Raw genomic sequence first — 20,672 nt, forward strand, 5'->3', positions numbered from 1 at the left:
ACTTTCGCATTTATAATATTAGTATAGATTATGTGCACACTACACAGCTGTTTTTGGGTATTTTGATTAATTAAGGGCCGCGCTACACCGGAATGGCAGCGGCAAGGCGAGCGCTTTCAGCGCTGCCATTCCGGTGTAGCGCGGCCCTAAGAGGGGTACCACTTACCAGGGTTTTAAAAAGTTTTTTAAATTTGACACAAATTTTGTTGACACCGCGCGCTATAAACTAAAGTCCACGCGGACGAAGTCGCGGGCAACAGCTAGTTATGAATAAAAACAATATTATATAGTAAAGTAGTTAGTAAGTTAGTTCTGTTACAATAATAAAGTAAAAAATAAAACGCCATCTGTTTTCATATATGAGAATTAAAATGTTGATTGCATTGATATATTCTGGATGGAATATAGGCCAACACGGTACACTCGAACTCCTTTATTTTAGAGCGCCTTCTGTTGTCAACTTGTCACATATATTAGAAATGCAGTAGGAGTTCTATAAGATAAGATAGATTGATTATTATTATACCAAGTGATAATATTATTAAACATAATATTCTAACGTATTAAAAACTATAAACAAAAACATACTAATAAGTATGATTAGTTCTATGTTACAATAAAGTAAAAAATAAAACGCCATCTGTTTAATCGTATTAGAACTAAAATGTTCATTGCATCGATATATTTCTGGATTTTTTATAATATTATATATAAAATATATTTAAGATTTTTGAAATTTTATTTTAATACACATCCAAGACCCAGGAACATTGAAAACTTTTTGTTCCGCCTGCGGGACTCGAACCCAGGACCCCCGGGATAAGCGCTGGCCACGCGCAATGCGAATTCATTTTCATCGATATTTTCATGGAAATAAGATATTTTCCCACATCAAAATGTAGCCTATGTCCTTTCTCAGACTCTAGAATAACTGTGTACAAAATTTCATTGCAATCGGTTCAGTAGTTTTGGCGTGAAAGCGAGACAGACAGACAGACAGACAGACAGAGATACTTTCGCATTTATAATATTAGTATGGAGTATGGATAATAAAATGAAAATAAAATACATATTTAAGGGGGGCAAAACCACAATTTTTTGGCAACTTTCGCTTAATAACGGTACGAAAACCTTCGTGCGCGAGTCCGATTCGCCCTTGGCCGATTTTTAATCTTACTGAATATAACGATATATCACAGAGGCACAAAAAATGGACTTAAGTACTCTAAACTCTTATAAAATAATTAATATTATCTTAAAATAGTGACTTTGAAATGTATTTAGACGCGATATTCCACTTATATCAGAGCCTGACTACATAACAGCAATAATTAAAATTCCAATCGCAGTCCTAGACTGGGAATGGAATTTTGACCGATTGCATAACCGTACAACTTACTTGTCGGCATTTGGAAATAACAACGCCAACACAACTTGCTTGTTTGAACTAACAAAGCTTACATCATGTAGCCGCGAGATTGTTCAGGCTGGGACTACAGTAATTACAGTAAAAAACAAGTAGTGAGTAATGAATATTTTGACATTTAACTCCATTCGTTTTCTGTCAAATTCTTAACTAAAACAAAGTTAAGTAATCATTAAAATATATATTTTTCTGGAGTACCTAACTACATTAATTTTGTAAACGATAAGGAAAAAAGTTTCGGTTTTTAAGTTAATAATAATATGTATACATAATAAATTAAATATATATAAAAATAATATAGTAAATACTATATTATTATTATTTAGTATGTTTAAAAATTATGTTATTCATAATAGCTTTTTAATGCGGTTCATTCCGATTTCCGACCGTATACCTAGACTCTAGAGAGATTTATACACAAGTACACCTTTCATAAAATTAAAATAAAATACTCAAATTTATTTTTCGTTTATTATAAAATATTAAAGCCTACTAGAAGAAATAAATGTAAACATTTTTGGTCTTTGCCATTTGCGGTTCCTAAAATGTGAAAAGATTATTGATTTATTAAGATTGTAAACTGCAAATAATTAAAAATTATAAATAGTTTTTAAATTAACAATTTACATCGAATTTAACAAAAGAAACAAATTATATCGAATCTCACGATGCCTCAAAAGAATAAAGGGGGTCAAACTGTCCTTTAAAAAATCTAATTAATGTCATTTATGGACGCCCTAAAAATTGCCTAGACACTAGACAGTAATTGGCCACAAAAGTCAATACTCAATACATAGCCCTGTAGGCCTAACTTGTAAAACACACAATAGTAATAATTGATTTTATAAGAACAATCATAATATTTGTGACAATAAACTATACCGAAAAACGTATAAATAACTTACAATAATTTATAAATAATAAAGTATTTAAAACGGAAACGTTTGATATTAAATTCTTTTATAAATAAAATATTACGCAACTGTTTGGTTATTTCCAATGCAATGAGTCATATAAATGCAGTTACAATGGTTGTTGACTGCTTGCTTATAAACAATAGAACCTTCTCAATCTAGGTAACCTAGGTACTTAATTGATAAAGCATATCATAAACAGGTTCAAGATATTATACAAAATTAAGTGTATTCAAAATGGCTTTTTAGTCTTAGAGTTTCGACACTTATATGTAAGTATAGGGAAAAAGGTATAATAATATTATTATGTCTAGCTAAATCTTAGATTAGATGTAAAACTCACATCTAGTTTAAATTTTATAAAAAATAGGTATAACTTCAATAGAAGTTCAAATTCGTTTGCAGCTTAAACCATTTTTTTTTAACCTGATATAAAATTTTAGATCTTGTAATTTATCTTTAACATGTAAATTCCAAAACCGGCTCAGAAGAAGGAACTACTTACTACAAGTACAAAATTTTGGACGAAATCACCTTCGAGATTAGATGAACACATGACATAAAATACAACTCTAACACACACATGATTCATTTGCCTTAAATCTGCAATGATGTCACAATAGTCGCGACTGAATTCAGTTAACCATTTTGCCTTTCACACAGCAAAACTTAGAATGATCTACACTCTGGATGCAACAAAGTGATATGTATAATAATACTTTAGGGTGTGTATGTGTCTCTAAGCTAATTTAGCTTCGTGAGTGGTACCAATAGAGCGCGGCTCTTGACTCGGAGGTCGTGGGTTCGATTCCCGCGTTGGAAACAATGTTATTTCCAAGTTTGGTTAGGACAATGCAGGCTGATCACCTGATTGTCTGACAAGTAAGATAATCCATGCGTCGGATGGGCATGTAAAAAGTCGGTCCTGCGCCTTGATCTCTCGTCAGTCGTGTCGGTCTTCCGCACGGAGGTCTTCCGTCCCACTGGGTTATTAGAGTAAAGGAATAGAGATTAGAGAGTGATCTTGTGTACAGCGCACACACGCGAAATGTTTTCAAAGAAACATAGAAGTCAAATGCAATTCTTTCAGTGTTGCTACTATCACAATATACAGGGAAACATACACACTATAGGTCTACCAGAATCTGATGGCAAAAAGTGAGAAATTAAATTGACTCTAGCAATACCGGGGTAAGTAATTGGAATAAAACATTTTGTTCCTTTATTTCCTTGTAGCGGCTTATTCTGTGTGTGAAACATGCAGAATATAAAAATTTATCCAATTTTGATGATCAAGGATATTTTTTTAACGGCATGTCAAAATTTGCCATTAGATTCTGATAGACCTATACCTTAAAGTATTATCACTTTGTTTTGTTACAACCTGCATAGGAAAATACACCTAATACTTTGGCAGGGTGGGATTAGGGGCGGTGGCTAGTAGACTGTCGTCGGCCGCCGCGTACGTCGCCTCTCTGATCGATGTGGATTGTCGTATAGAAGCCCTCCTCCTCTCTCTAATCGCATGAGCCAGGAAGAACGTGCAGAAGATGCCTGTACTCTGAAACAATTACCAAAAGTTAACTACTCGACCACGGAAGTAAACTTGTCAGCGACGCACTTAGAAGAACCTTAAAAACTATTTCGGTGTTATGTTTGTCGAAGCTTATCGGCTAATTGCTTTTCGCTAGGCGATTCGTTCGCTGACTACAATATTAATGTATTCTGGGTTATTACTTATTTTAATTGCGAATTTGAAATTATATTTTAGTTAAGACTTTAGATGGCCTTGCCAATGTCATTTCTAGGCATGGGGCAGCACTATGTGGCGTGTATCGGTGCTCAGCCTAGCGTACATAGATGTAAAAAATCTAGTAAGTAATTCGTCTCGATAAAAAGGCAAACCCTCTAGTGATTCAAAGCAACCCAAGGGTTTTCCCTAAACTTGGGTTTGGAGAAAAACCCTTGGGATCTTAATTCTTATATTATGAGCTGACTCACTTATTAAATGACGAAGCCCCTTACCAACGTTTAAAAATACCCCCTTTCCTCCCTTAATCTTTGTTACGTAATACATGAACGCTTCCTAATAGAAAATGTTTGTTTTATGTTGGGGAATTTCAGGACCAAAATATGGTTTACTTATAGGTCCGTACCTATAAGTATACCAATAAATCTAGAACAATCTATATATATAAAACTCAAAGGTGACTGACTGACTGATTGACATAGTGATCTATCAACGCACAGCCCAAACCACTGGACGGATCGGGCTGAAATTTGGCATGCAGGTAGATGTTATGACGAAGGCATCCGCTAAGAAAGGATTTTGATAAATTCCAACCCCGAGGGGTTCAAATAGGGGATGAAAGTTTGTATATAATAATACTTCTTAACGCGAGCGAAGCCGCGGGCAAAAGCTCGTAATCAATATAACAGGAAAATTCAGGATTTCGATATCTTATTTAATTAATAACAATAACATTTTGTTAATTGTGTAATTTGTGCAGTTAGTCACCGTATTTCATTTAATTAATCATAATCAAGTAAGTTAATAGAGGTAACACGCAAGTATGATAGCCGCTTCCGTAATGTGAGGTCATTGTTTCAAGAATCAAGTGTAATATTTTGCTCTTTCAGTACTAGAAAGCATATTAATATTTTGTGTAAAGAGTGGCCTGCGCAAGATTTCTAATAAGTAATAACCCCTTCTCTACGATTTGCAGTAAGTATCGAAAAACAAGAGATTTTTTTAGGGTTCCGTACCCAAAGGGTAAAAACGGGACCCTATTACTGATTTTAAATACTTACATAATATGTAGCTAAATTCCTACTAAAAGCTTTAAGAGGAGTCCACACCGCCCTTTTTTCCATACAAACGTTGTCCCCCGTTTCCTCCCTGGATAATGCTAGTAGAGTTATAATTTTTTTCCTGAATATCTACGGCCACTAATACAATGTCCCTATGTTTTCTTTTTTTTCATAATTTAATTATTAAATAAGATATGAACGTTCAAAAACCCAAAAAAATGGCCAGATTTTCCGCTGTGTTCAAACGTCCAGAAAACAGATTTGGCTGGAATATACAAAAAAAAGCAAAACATAGGAACACAGCTCAAGCCTTTTTTTAATCTTTAATGAAAAAAATACTTAGATCGGATAAGTTTTGGAGAAGGAATCAGGGGACAACGAATCGTTGATTTTCTGGATTTTCTGCAGTTGTCTCTATCGCGTTTTGCGGTATAGGCTTGAGGTGAGAGAGACAGCTATAGATATTACACTTACTTTTTTTTCATTTCTCTAGCCCCTGGTGTATCCTCTCAATAGTGACTTTATTCCAGAATAACCTTAGTTCACTTTACACTTTACTGGGTCAAATTAAATGCTACATTTCTTATTTCTGTCAAGTTATTACGTGGGAGAGCCATGCTTCGGCACGAATGGGCCGGCTCGGCCGGAGGAATACCACGTTCTCACAGAAAACCGGCGTGAAACAGCGCTTGCGCTGTGTTTCGCCGAGTGAGTGAATTTACCGGAGGCCTGATCCCCTACCCTATTCCCTTCCCTACCCTCCCCTATTCCCTTCCCTTCCCTACCGTCCCCTATTACCCTATTCCCTCTTAAAAGGCCGGCAACGCACCTGCAGCTCTTCTGATGCTGCGAGTGTCCATGGGCGACGGAAGTTGTTTTCCATCAGGTGACCCGTTTGCTCGTTTGCCCCCTATTTCATAAAAAAAAAGTGTCGATTGCCCCAAGTTTTGTTGCCATTTGTCAATTAACCAGCTATCCAGTTAAGAGAGCTAATAGTTCGTTTACATGAGTTCCATTTAAGTAAGTGAAATCAATAAGTATGTACTACAAGAAACATGCGGGCATATCCGGAGAAACGATAATTGTGTAGTGGCAAGTACTTTGTTATTGCCATGCCACAAGTATGACGTAACATACCCGATGCCATGAGCCATCACCCAGTTGCCACTTGCCATTTTATGATGGTTCTATGGTTGGCTATTGAAGCGAAGGTGTAATAGATACAGTGTACACAGTACATACCTATAACAACCTAAGATGTTTTCAAAAGTTACCTACACTAATATATATTCTGTGCTTCAGGCTACAACTACAATAATTATTATTAGTACGCTCGATGCCTAAAATTTACACACATGCAGTTCTTTTAGCCTGCCTTCTGGATAATAGAATTCATGCGGATAATCTGCTTCTAGTTTCTACTCAGATTATGTCTGTACAGTGTACAACTGTAACATCCTACTTCCTACTAATATTATAAAGGCGAAAGTTTGTTTGGATGTATGGATGTATGGATGTGTGGATGTATGGATGTGTGGATGTGTGGATGTGTGGATGTGTGGATGTATGGATGTTTGTTACTCTTTCACGCAAAAACTACTGAACGGATTTTAATGAAACTTTACAATAATATAGCTTATACATCAGAATAACACATAGGCTACAATTTTAACCGACTTTCAAAATGGGGAAGGTGTTATGTTCGTTTTCTTATATTCAACGATTACTCCGCCGTTTGTTAACCGATTTTTAAAATTTTTCTTTTGGTATATAGGGTATCATCCCAATTTGGTATTATATTCACAAAAGTGGTGATCTGATGAAGGATCCATAAGTAATCGAGGGAACTCCTCAAAACTTATAGGGAAACATGTGGTGACTTCGGTTTCGTGAGAAGTATTCTAAGCATATGCTACCAACAAGTAATATTTTGCACCGAGATATACCTGGTATACCGTGGTTCGGAAGGTGCTGAGAGAACTCCTGATTCTTTATAGATACAAGTTTAGGAGTTTCGGCGTTGTTTTAAGAACAGAAAGCATATGCTAACTATGCAAATTACATTAATCATCATCATCATCATCATCACTACCATATTATACCATTTCATAGTCTTTTAGATCGAGACTCAAGTTTGTCAAGCGATAATTAAAAAAAATCTATATCTACCTAATATTATAAACCTGAAAATTATGTTTGCTTGAACGCGTCAATCTCAGGAACTACAGCAGAGTAGACAGAATTATAGAGTATGCCGACTAAGAACTGATGTTGAAATTTTTAAATTTGACGTATTATGACGAAAATCGTTGCTAGGGTTGTTAAATTGTTACCTACGAATTTAAAACTATGACATATTCGCTGGACGTGTTCCTCTTTGGTCGTATTGTTGTTTGTGTTTTGGCACATGCGATTAAAATTGTCAGAATCCAATTTTGAAATCTTTATTTTAAATATTTAAAAATAAATTATATCAGCCAGCGCGAGGCACATTCCATTTATAATCCTAGTGAAACCCGACGAATTTGACAGATATTGAAACCTGTCCGTCTCTTTGCAGTCGAACTACTGGTCGTTATGTCTATTGTGACTACAGGTCCGATTTAAAAACTTATCTAGTGTTAGATAGATCATTTATCGAGTAAGACTATAGGCTATATTATATTATCACGCTAAGACTAATACGACCGAAGAAACTCAGGAAAATGTGGGAAAAACGGGGGAAATATTTTTTATGAGAAAATGTACGGTTTCTGTAAAATTCCTAATTTACGCGGGCGAAGCCGCGCGGGACATCTAGTTATTCATACGATGGTCGATGTGTATAATATGGAGATATTTATACAAACACTAGATCTTTTTTGTGATGGACTTAACATTTTTTTTTACTCATTAATCATTATTAAATAACAAACAAGCAAATGTCACCGGTCACCTGAAAGCAACTTCCGTCGCCCATGAACACTCGCAACATCAGAAGAGCTACAGAACACAAGAGGTGCGTTACCGGCCTTTTAAGAGGGAATGAGGTGGGTAATAGGGTAGGGGAGGGTAGGGAAGGGAATAGGGTAGGTAATTGGCCATTGGGCCTCCAGTTAAAACTCATTCACTCGGCGAAGCACAGCGCAAGCGCTATTTCACGCCGGTTTTTCTCCGGTCGAGCCGGCCCATTCTTGTGGTTTCAACATTACTACAATATCATTCGCTAATTTAAGATCTAGTAAAACGTATAACCTTGTAGAAGATTTGCTTGCGAAATGAACAAGGAAGTCACTAGAATGAGTCATGCTGTAACAAAGAGGCATTTGGACACAATTTAGCAACCCACTAGAGTTTATTCAGAATTAAATTTCCTTTAAGGACCTTTATTCGACCCACATAAGAACTAGTTTGGCAACTCCTTGATGGACTAAAGAGCATTATTGTCGAGAGTTGACCGCTCTTAGCCTCATATGATTCTTATATTGAGTTTAATACCCAATTGTTCTAGGGTTAGACGCCGAAGAAGTTAGACTGTACCATAATTCTTTTATTTTAATGCAACATTAATGCAGCTTCGTTCCTACTTCGATTTAGTCCGTCCAAACTCCAAACTACAAAATCGTATTCTTATGATTCTTATGAATACCTATCACATCTCAAAGTGACGATGTTGTGACGACATTTTGCAGTTTATAAACGGTATGGACTTTGGATATAATGCAAGTTTTATCACAATTAGCTAAGTTCTAACAAAGGCATTAACATGACGAAGAAGGCAAATGCTCACATTAGACAGACAACGAACTTTTAAAGCGTAAGTACCTAGATAATACTAAATATTATGTATGTAAGTACTTACTATAAATCGTAACTTCGTAATTAGCTTTATAACTTTGTAGAAAGTAACACAGAACACTACAGGATAGAATATGCAAATGAACAGTAGACCATCTTGATACTAGACATGATAACAGTTAACACAGAGCGAACTGCCCTCCGTTCCCTTGATATCAAAAAGTGTGCTCCAGAGTTGGCTCCGGTCTTGACACTCTTAGATACACAACTAAAGATAAATAGTTTACAGCTTCCAAGCGCAATTTTCCTCGTTTTTTTGACAGTTGAAATATTCCCAAAGTTTCGGAATATTTCGGAATACTTCCGAAGTATTCGACGGGAATAATTCGGAATCTTTCCCGCCAGCATCTATACTCTTGACGCGTCTTTTTCGGCTCTCCTATTCCTCTGGCATCGTCCCGGCTTCTTGGAAGACAGCCTTGGTGCACCCGATCCCCAAAAAAGGTGATCGCTCAAACCCTTCCAATTACAGACCAATCGCCATAATCTATTTCTTCTCAAGGATAATGGAATCTATTATCAATAGCCAGCTTCTTCGATACTTGGACGGCCAGGGATTACTAAACGACAAACAGTGCGGGTTCCGCAAGGGTCGCTCGGCTGGTGATCTCTTGGCGTACCTAACTCATCGTTGGCAATTGAGTACAAGGGAGAGGCATTGGCTGTTAGTTTGGACATTGCGAAGGCCTTTGATCGGGTTTGGCATACCTAAAGCGCTGCTATCAAAGCTTCCATCATACGGGCTGCCCGAGAAATTATGCAAGTGGGTCACAAGTTTCTTAGCAGATAGAAGCATAAAGGTTCACGGTGCATGCTCGGAAACTCAGTCTGTTGATGCTGGTATCCCTCAGGGCTGTGTACTATCGCCTACCCTATTCATACTGGCTGCATATCAATGACATGTTACAGAGTACAGACCAACCGACGGCATTCATTGCTATGCAGATGATAATACAGGTGATGCTGTATATACCGGCTCCCCCAATATTTCTCAGCTAAAATGTCATTGAGAGTCGAAACGAACTTGTGTCTAAAATAGAGAATTCATTGGAGAAAGTCTCTGAATGGGGTAGACGTAACTTAGTCCAATTCAACCCCGCCAAGATACCAGCCTACGCGTTCACCACTAAAAAGTCACCAATGGTCGTACATCTTCGTTTTGAGGGCACCTCTTTAACAGTCTCCCCTAGCATTGAAATACTTGGCGTTAACATATCGAGTGAAGTCCAGTTCCGATACCATCTAGAGAGTAAGGCCAAGTTAGCCTCGAAGAAGCTTGGTGTTCTTAACAGAGCGAGACAGTATTTCAGTCCGGACTCCGGACCAACGCCTACAACTCTACAAGGCGGAGGTTCGGCCTCATATGGAATATTGTTCTCATCTCTGGACAGGGGCGCTAAAATACCAAGTGATCCCTCTGGGTCGTATCCATTGACTTTTATAGAGTGGACTCGGCATAATAGTCTATATACCAAATCAAAATACTGTGGCCGGTCCGCCATTTTATGCTCCGGTTCTCCGAGGTACATAAACTGTCAAAGTGTCGTATTATAGGGATGTCGAAATTGAAAGAAAATATCGATATATCGATACATCGATATTTGAAAAAATATCAATATCGGTCTCGATATATCGTCGATATATAAAAAATGTCGATATATCAATATATCGGTCAAATTTCTCGACCAATTTGCTTTTTTTTTAATTTATTTACAGTCCGTCAAAAAAGTGAAGAAATTTAAAAGTGATGGTAAAATTAAAATAAACTGTAAACCCTTCGTGCGCGAGTACAACTCGTATTTGTCCGATTTTTTGGTAATTTTTGCCCGATATCAATAATGGCAACTTAAATAATAATGAATAAACTTAAAATAAATTAAATAGTTTTATTAAAATTAAGGAGGCTCCTATATAAAAAAAACATATTTGCCTATTTTGTCTCTATGTACAATAATACATAGAGAGAAAATAGGCAAAAATGTTTTTTTTTATATAATATTTAAAAAAAACATATTTTTGGATATCAATATAATATATAATATAACAGGACGCTCACTTATGACATCTTAGTTTATCGATATCCTCGACAAATATCAACCGAGTGTCCCATCACTATAGACCGCCATGTTTAGTTCTTGGTAATATGGCGCCGGCCACACTTTTTTGTAGTTATGTCACTTCCATCTGTTTCCTTATTCATTGGTCGTATCCAACGAAGGGTCGTTCGAATTTTTGACTGCCATAGTGTTTCAAACAGCTTGGATCCCTTGGAATTACGCCGATATGTAGCTTCACTCTGCATCCTCTATCGGTTGTACCACGGGGAGTGCTCTGAAAAATTACTATCCTTATCACCTTGATGAGTGGCAGTCTTCCACCGTGCGCTTTTCGCGTAACTTTCTGCCACTGTAAAACTCTGGAACGAACTGTCACCAGCAGTATTTCCGGACCTATACGACCTGTAAACCTTCAAGAAGAGAGCGTATTCCCTCTTTAAAAGACCGGTAACGCACCTGCAGCTCTTCTGATGTTGCGAGTGTCCATGGGCGGCGACGGTAGTGGGCGACGGTAGTTGCTTTCCATCAGGTGACCCGTTTTCTCGTTTGCCCCCTTATTTCAACAAAAAAAAGAACTACGAATCGCACACATTTAAAGCGTGATTTCAGATAAAATTTGCAGAACTGAGAACAATCCAGTAAACGTATGGTAAGAGTCCAGCAGCATGATGTTACGTTTCTGTATAAAATGAAAATAAATAAAAACGGGTTTTTTTTTTGAGTTTTGAATCAAATCTTTTCAGAAACGTGATGACGGATCACCGGTTCGGGAACTAACCCGGCGAGAAGAACCGACGTAAGAAACTCGCACCTCGCACGGCGCTTAAGCTTGTATTGTTGTAATGCAAACGAATAAGGTCGAATATCAGCTTTATCCAACCCAGTCACAACAAAGACCTAAACCGATCCCCCCAGCTCAGTCTAAACTACTTCCCGTACCTGTACCATATAGCCCCCCAGGCCCCACATGATAAGTATCGTTTTAATTTATCGTCCCCCTTGTCTAACTATACTAATATGAGGGGGACGGGACATGATCCCACACAGTAGCAGGTGACCGTTTAATAGAGGTAATATCCTCTGTGTTCAATCTTCGCATTAAAGTCTCGTTTATTCATTATGAGTTATGAGTTATGACATAGAGAGCAATGGCCAATGTCCAATGAGCATAGACCATTTAGGTTCCATGTTCTTTAATTTTCTAAACGCTTGACTGCAAATAATCATAAAAATCAGTGACGGATTTACATTTTTATAAGACGTTTAGGCCACTTTATTTCCGCCGCCCTATGCACTATGTACGAAATCTGCCACTCCAGTAGGACCGGACGCTGTCTCTCCTAGACCGCGGCCTAAACGGCCTGTTTATAAATCCAGGACTGATCAAAAGGCCACAGCTTACAAGTTGCACTCGTATTATGAAGACAATAAATGTATTAATTACGGAATCTTTACAGAATTGCAAGGACTACAAATTACAATGTCAAATTGAAGAGGAACACGACATGGGTTAGCGGCTTACCTAACCTAAACCATTTTGACAAAAGACTGTTCAAGTGCAATTCTACATAAACTCGTGCCGAAGACCAGGGTCCCGATTTTCATACTTTTGCCCGAATATCGCCTTGCAGGTTCTCTCACTTGCATTTGAGCCAGCATACATGCGCAGGAGTGATACAGTTTCTAAATCCTACAGCGAACTCTCTACTCTATAGAGCTGACGTCACCACGGCAATTCGGAGCAAGGTTACCCCTGTGGCCACTTGGTGTAAATCTGCTCCATATAATTCAATGATATCACTTTTAACCGTGTTACGTTAAGCATACGTACTACTATTTAATTATTTTAAAAATGTTTAATGTTTAAAATGCTTTACATAACTCAGAAGTTCAGAAGAGAGACTACAATAAAAAAAGTATAAAATACTTACCCGATTACGCAAATATATACATTATACATACTACAATAATATAATGATACTTAATAGTAATTTTCTAACACTATTTTAATTTTTAATGCATAATATTCTTAAAATAAAATATAATACTGTTAAGACTAGTCAAGGTATCGCACAAGGTCACTTTCCCTTTTGGACTTCATCATCTGCATCAGCATCATAATCAACTTCATCATCATCATTATAATAATCATCACTATCATTGCCATCCATTTTTGGCTGTCGGTTAAGCCTATTCATTGGAGACCCCGCGCTGAGTAATGATTCATTAATCATTCAGTTTAAACAGTGATCTCACTTATACGACATAGTTCAAAGAATTGCCGTAGCTTATGACGGCGGTGATGATGCGTTTGTTTACGTATGATAAGTCTATGATGAGTGCGTATTTCCTTTACGTTGCAGAGCAACTTACTGAGAAAAGATATTGATGTTGCCAACTTTGTTTAAAGCCCGGTACCCATAATACAGAGTATAATAATAACAGAAGTTAACATGACAATACATACTTTAAAGTTTACGGTGTGTATGTAGTACTGCTCACGAAACCGAAGTCACCTATGAGTTTCCATATAAATTTCGAGGAGTTCCCTCGATTACTTATGGATCCCTTCATCAGGTCACCACTTTTATGAATATGGTACCGAATTCGGATGATAACCTATACACCAAAAGAAAAATTTTGGAAATCGGTTCACTAATGGCGGAGTAATCGTTGAACATAAAAAACGAATATAACACCTCCTCCATTTTGAAAGTCGGTTAAAATTGTAGCCTATGTGTTTTTCTCATGTACTTATAAGCTATATTATTGTAAAGTTTCATTAAAATCCGTTCAGTAGTTTTTGCGTGAAAGAGTAACAAACATCCATACATACATACATCCAAACTTTTTTTTTTTATGAAATAAGGGGGCAAACGAGCAAACGGGTCACCTGATGGAAAGCAACTTCCGTCGCCCATGGACACTCGCAGCATCAGAAGAGCTGCAATTGCGTTGCCGGCCTTTTAAGAGGGAATAGGGTAATAGGGGAGGGTAGGGAAGGGAAGGGAATAGTTGAGGGTAGGGAAGGGAATAGGGTAGGGGTTAGGGGATTGGGCCTCCGGTAAACTCACTCACTCGGCGAAACACAGCGCAAGCGCTGTTTCACGCCGGTTTTCTGTGAGAACGTGGTATTTATCCGGTCGAGCCGGCCCATTCGTGCCGAAGCATGGCTCTCCCACGTATATAAACTTTCGCCTTTACAATAATAAGTAGGATTTGTTTTGTTACATCCTATATTTTTCCGTCTTAAAAACTACATATTTATATGTAGGCCATTCTCTGGACTAAAAGCATCTCCATAAGTTTCACAACAACATCGGTTTAGCAGACTCTGAGCCAGAACTCTCCTAGGACCGCTCGGAGGCAACTTAAACCGCGAAGGCTGGAACCGCGGGATCATAGACCATAGTAAAAGGAGGGCTTCGCGTAGTGGCTATGGCGGGACACTTTGCACGCCACGGCAATTTTAATTATATTCTGATTAGACACAGCAATTAGTTTACTAATTCTTTTAGGATATGCGCGAATCGTGGTCGATATCCTTTACCGAATAATCAGTGATTTCACACCAATTACATGCATATTTTCATCCATTGCGCAATTGTAATTGATGTTACTCGTACTAATAGGTTTAGGTGGCATACCGTGTGGTTATTAGTAAGATCACAAGCTTTTTAGGGTTCCGTAGCCAAATGGCAAAAAACGGAACCCTTATAGATTCGTCATGTCTATTTGTCTGTCTGCCTTGGGCTAGTAATAAAAAGTGTTTTATTTTTAAATATTCCTTTCTAATTCTGATTGAATAGTAGCTTTACCGCTTCTATGCAGCGTTCAGTAAGTGAGAAGGCTGTAAGCACATCCCCCCATCCCCTCATTACACCCCTTGACGCGGCAACGCACCAGTAGCACCCCTGGTGTTGCAGACGACGCAAGGCATTACGGTAACCAGCTTCCATCAGTTGGAACATACACTAATTGTTAGCCTGCTTAGTTAAATGTATAAAAAACATTCGGGAATGAGCTGACCCTTCAAGAGTGGGGGTGAAAAAATGTAGATAATTTCTTGACGCCAAGGACAATAGGCAATTTGCCAGCGCCTGAGGCTTCACTAAAACAATAATATATTTTGTCACTGCACCAGGGATTGTAGCAGCGACTAATGTAGATGCCTGAGAGCAATTCTGAAACTTCCAGCGCCTGTAGTCAAAAAAACGGATGAGAATTTGGAAAAACTATATAGAATCAAATAGTTATAGAGAATTGAATAAGCTTTTATTTCGTTATAAAACTTTATTGCCACAACGCATCGTTTTTAAGGTATTAGCCAAAAACTAAAAATTGAGACGTTTGTCACCCTCCCTTCCCTTAGGCTCACCTTCTAGACGTCAGGACTTAGTATGTTTTGTCTCTAAGCACCCTGAATAAGTTCCAGTAGAAATCGCTCACGCACTCAATACCCTCCTTTGAGTCATTCCTTAACTAGACTACAAATATTTTTTTACAATATTAATAAATCACAAAATCACAAGCTTTTATTACTATCTCTAAATCAACTTCTATATGAAACAGTCAATATAGAGGTAAACCTTCAATATTGAAGTTTTGAAATACCTAATTTTAATATTCATTGTAGCTTATAGACAATTTTAAACAAAATTAATTACTGAGAGTTGAGATTAAAATTATAAACCTTCGGCTTCGGCTTCGGCCGAAGGTTGTGACGATTGCCGATTAATCGGCTTCGGCTTTGGCTTCGGCCAAAAATAGACCTTCGGTCGGACACTAATTTTAAGCTAGTGAGGGATTTTAAATGGTGTATTTTTTCCATGTACTTATGAAGATTTCTTACAAAATATAATATACATCTTGCCATATAAGTCCATCTTCGTAACTTACCCTTGAGCTAGTATATATTTTAAACACACTTGAAGTCAAAAGACCACAAGGACTGGTCATTTTATTTGTAATGAAATTTTTGCGCGCGCATTATTATAATGTAGTCCGCTGTCCGAGCAACTTCTTTGATTGGATCAACTTTATAGGAATCTATTTCTGTAAAGTAGAACATCAGTGTTCGAGTTAAGTACTATTTTTTGTATCGAATTGACACTTGACTATGACCTTTATAATAACGGGCTAGCTAATGAACTGGGCCACTATTAAGTAATTGGCTAGATTACATGGGTTCCCAAACTGTGCGCCGCGGCGCCCTGGTGCGCCGTGGAAAGAAAAGAGGGGCGCCGTGAGTCATCCACCATCATAATATCCGAAGCCACAAATATTATAAAATTAAATTATTAATTATGTAAAGCAGTGTAGATGATTAAATATTTGTTTATTACTTACTATTTACCTGCTTAACCTAACTATAATCATTAATCATTAAATGTATTCATTTTTTTAATGAGATAAGGGGGCAAACGAGCAAACGGGTCACCTGATGGAAAGCAACTTCCGTCGCCCATGGACACTCGCAGCATCAGAAGAGCTACAGGTGCGTTGCCGGCCTTTTATGTATTTTTTTCTAATAGCTAGGTAGAGTATACTTACTATACCTAGCTATGTGGGCGCCGTGATAAAATATTTTACGTGTAGTTGCACCGCAGGCTGAAAAAGATCGGGAACCCCTGGGCTAGAAGCATGTAGTAACATAATCGAAGTGTAATTATCCACAAGGTAGCCATTTGAGTGACATGACATCACACGACAATCATTATTCTAGAGTGAGCATTGTTTTATTGCCGAAGGTCTTGGTCGACTTCTCTAGATATGGAATGATGACATGGCATAAGGTGACACCAATAACATTAATACTGCAGGCAGATTACCAAATAGTGGTGTAGGATTTATCCAAAGTACCTCTTGACCACTCATGAGTCATGACTCATCACTCATGACTCATGAGTCATCACATGATTGAAGTCATAATATTATTAATTTTTGTGTGGAATCAATCGCAAATTCATGCAAATTCTTTTTTTCGATCTTATATTACTTAAGTAATTACGGCAAATATTATAATTGTGGTTTTATCGTTCGAATTTATAGGTACTATTCACAGATTATAGAAGTAAATTACTTAGGTCTACTAATAGTAATAAGGGTGAAGCCAAACGAGCGTAAATTGTGAGTTGTGACTTGTGAGTCGCAGAATTTCGGTTGCGTAAATATCTTTTCTACAAATCATGTCTCACAAAATTACGCTCGTGTGAAATTGTGAATCTATGTCAGGACTTTTAGATGAAACTGAATGCAGCGGAATTCTGCGACTCACAACTCACAAATTACGCTCGTTTGGCCTCACCCAGTAGCTTGAAATAAATAATTATATAAGTAATTTAAGATTTATGTTTTCTTGTTACATACTTATTTGACTCAAAATATAATAAATTACAAAATTTAAAGTTTATTTTAATTTTAATGGTGTATACAGCGCCATCTATGTCAAATAGTTGAGTACATTTCTGTCTTAGTTTGCCTAAGACTACGCTAGACGGCGTTTAACAATTTACGTTTACTGCTGTCCAATCTAGATAGCACTGTTTGAAGTGTCGAAGAGAACCTTTCAGCTTGATAAGATAAATTGAATTAGCTATTTTATTGTGATAAATGATAATAATATGGTATTATTCCAATAGTTAGGAGTGAACAACGACCAACCTGCAGAACTGATGCTATAAGCGCTGCCATGGCAACAAACAGGACATGCTCCTTGGCGTAGCTGTGAAGGAGGTTGCCGCAACCGCGCTGGTACAGGATGGAGCAATCCGATGTGTAGGGCTTCTGTATGGAGTCCAGCGGCCCCTGCCCACAGCAGGAGAAGGGCACGTGGCCTGTGGCGCTGTAGTCGTTTGGCCCACTTACACCACAGCACTCGAACTGAAAATATTCATAAAATAGGATAAATTACCTACGTTTACACGAATGTTTAAAGTTGCTCATTATTTTGTAGAGTTTTCTCAATATCATAATTTTGGAAAAAGTTATTTTTAAAGTTCGTATCTTGCAATGGTCTGGGACACCGAGAAGTGAGAACGACATGATAGCAAGACACTTTAAATTTTCTTCAGACTAGTACACGTGGCTCATAGATAAAGCAGTAAGAGCAAGTTTTTGGACTAGAATGATAGAAAAATCTGATAAGTAAATCTTTTTTTAGCTCACCTTCACATGCAGTCGATCCCATCTTACTGAGTCTATACTAGTTTCCTTATTCTCACTGGTATATAAGAAGTAGTCAGTCATTGTAGTCTTTATGTCTATCTCGATGTTATCCCACACCACCATCGCCCAAACGAAGCACGAAAACTCTATCACAACCACTATCACAACCAAAGCTCCAGCCTGAAAAAGAGAATGATAACTTTTAGCACAGTCTTTTAGTCTATAGTAAAATGGTAAACACGCCCTTTGTATATTTTAACAACGGCAGCTGCGTGTAGTGCGTGTACTCTTATTAAGGGGGCGACTAACCCTAAAGTGTCGATTTTATAATTCATTATTATACTTGAAAATAAGCCCCGAATTGTTTCATTTTCTAAAATTAGATACTACATTATATTTCCGAGAATTCGATCTGAGCAAAAACACGACACCTATCTTAAAATTTTCTCGATAGAAAAAAATCATAAAGATGCATCTAATTTTCACGAAATTTTCATTTATTGCCATAACCGTGCATTGAACTAAGTTAATACATATTAATAACACATTGTATAAAATTCTATTATTGAGAGATCGACCTAGCGGATTTTTAAAATGTTGTATATTTATCGAGTTATTGAGAAAAAACTAATTTGGCGATGAATCCGCGTCGTTCTTTTTCACCTGGCATATGAAAGACGGGCGTGAGTGTGAAGAGAGAAGGACGATATTTGATTTTTGGGGTTAGTAGTGAATGACTGTTATTAAGTAAGTATAATACATAATTATTTTATTTGAAAAACTAGACAAAGAAGTACTTTTTAATTTTGAAATGCATCAGAGCCATCTGTGACCGTTTTTTAATTGAAGGTAGGTAGGTATTAAAAATTAAAATACACACGTTTATTTTCTAAACAAAAATACGAACCAGTATAATGTGGATTTGATGCATTGACTTTGCTGTCCGCCATCCAATCCAGGAGATAGAGCAGGTGATGATTGCCATCATTAGGAGTAAAATAGCCGGGTACTCTACATTGACACCGATAAATTGACGGTAGATGAACAACTTGTACAGCAGATACCCGCTCACGCCAAAAAGTACTACTGCTGACATCTATCGAGGAGAAAAATCAACATTAAAGATGGTGGTTATTTCATTGAACAATGTAATTATTCAATTATTATTTATTAACCAAGCAATTAGAAGCGGCTATTCATTTCATTATCTAAGTAGTTGTAATAAAATCGTCGTACTGTAACTTTCCGATATAATAGAAATAGATAACTTTATACGAAAAAATTAAGTAGGTACTTGGTTTAAGTTGTTTGACACTGTTGTTGTTAACTGTTGTTTAACAATTTTTGGGTAAGTAAGTATAAACAATGCACCGCGCTAGTATTTATTGTTGTACTTGATCAGTTGTTATGACAACGCAGACGCTGAATCATAACGGGACCAACAAAAAGCCGGACGAACTAAAATACCGACTTACCGCGAACAGTACGTTAAAAGTCAGCACTAGATACTTCCAACAGGTTGATGATACGGCCATTGTTCCGCAGTCCGTGTTCACATGTCCGAGATCTTGTTTGGAAACACGGGAGCCACAAAACAAAGCGTCCGTTCCACCTCAGAGATTGTTTGTGTGTCGCTTCGCACGCGCAACGCGACCGCAGTGCACACACCGACATAAAGAATTAAATCGCTTATCCGAAGATTGCGGACAGTTTTCCGAACGATTGAATTCGGTGACGTTACTGAGAAAATGCTTTATCCGTTTGGTGCGCCGCTTATCAGCGATAATGCGTTCTATATACGTGTGGTCATGTCGTAAGTCGTAACGTAACCCAGTTTCGACGACGACGACGAGAAAATACGTCGTGCGCTGTGCTAGGTGAAAAACGTATAAATAGCCAATGACATTTCTAAATTCGCTCCCACTTATCCCCGATCTTCATGGACGTGGAGTAGTAAATGTCAGAGTTTTTAAGCCGGATAATACGTTTAATTGCATCGTTACGCATGACCTAATCTTCACCAACTAGCCGTAATTAGTACTTACCACGTTAGTACTTATATATAAGCTATAGTACGTACTCCCAGAGGTACCTTATTCTATACGTTTACTCTTAGTCTACAGGGCTACAGCTACTACCACTAAAATATAAATCCTATTAGAAATATTAACTCCTTCATTAATTACAGCAATAAAAATGCTAAGTGACGTATGTAACGGTAACATACATTAGCGCAGCATTCGATTGTAAGAAACAACAGGAAGTACATAAGTAGGCTAACAAGTTTACTTCGCAATATCCTCAGTTAAACGCATCTAAAGAATCTATCGTACCTCGTACATATTGACAAGACTCGATATTACTCTTGATTCTTGAATTCGCGTAATAGAGGCTAATTATTGTAATAGAAGAGCGAGAATAAATAAGAATAATTAAGGCGTACTTACTAAGGTAGTTGAC

The 20,672-nt window shown here is 37.4% G+C and overlaps 1 protein-coding gene across 1 annotated transcript; it reads right to left on the reverse strand.

Moving 5' to 3' along the window:
• Positions 1-3,692: 3,692 nt before the first annotated feature.
• Positions 3,693-20,098, reverse strand: LOC121732050 (23 kDa integral membrane protein-like). Its single transcript, XM_042121814.1, has 5 exons — positions 19,688-20,098; positions 19,120-19,308; positions 18,213-18,392; positions 17,709-17,927; positions 3,693-3,901 (listed from the first exon to the last, which is right to left on the reverse strand). The coding sequence occupies exons 1-5, from the start codon at positions 19,745-19,747 to the stop codon at positions 3,743-3,745; spliced, it is 807 nt and encodes a 268-aa protein (XP_041977748.1). The 5' UTR covers positions 19,748-20,098; the 3' UTR covers positions 3,693-3,742.
• Positions 20,099-20,672: the final 574 nt, after the last annotated feature.

This window comes from Aricia agestis, chromosome 11 (assembly GCF_905147365.1).
Source record: "Aricia agestis chromosome 11, ilAriAges1.1, whole genome shotgun sequence".
NCBI lineage: Eukaryota > Metazoa > Arthropoda > Insecta > Lepidoptera > Lycaenidae > Aricia > Aricia agestis.

Bases quoted from the DNA above. Each gene is read 5' to 3' on its own strand.
- LOC121732050 (XM_042121814.1), bottom strand. From the start codon at position 19,747: ATGGCCGTATCATCAACCTGTTGGAAGTATCTAGTGCTGACTTTTAAC. The intron at 19,309-19,687 runs GTAAGTCGGTAT...TCTCCTCGATAG, and splicing joins CTTTTAACGTACTGTTCGCG to ATGTCAGCAGTAGTACTTTT. The intron at 17,928-18,212 runs GTGAGCTAAAAA...GAATATTTTCAG, and splicing joins GGGATCGACTGCATGTGAAG to TTCGAGTGCTGTGGTGTAAG.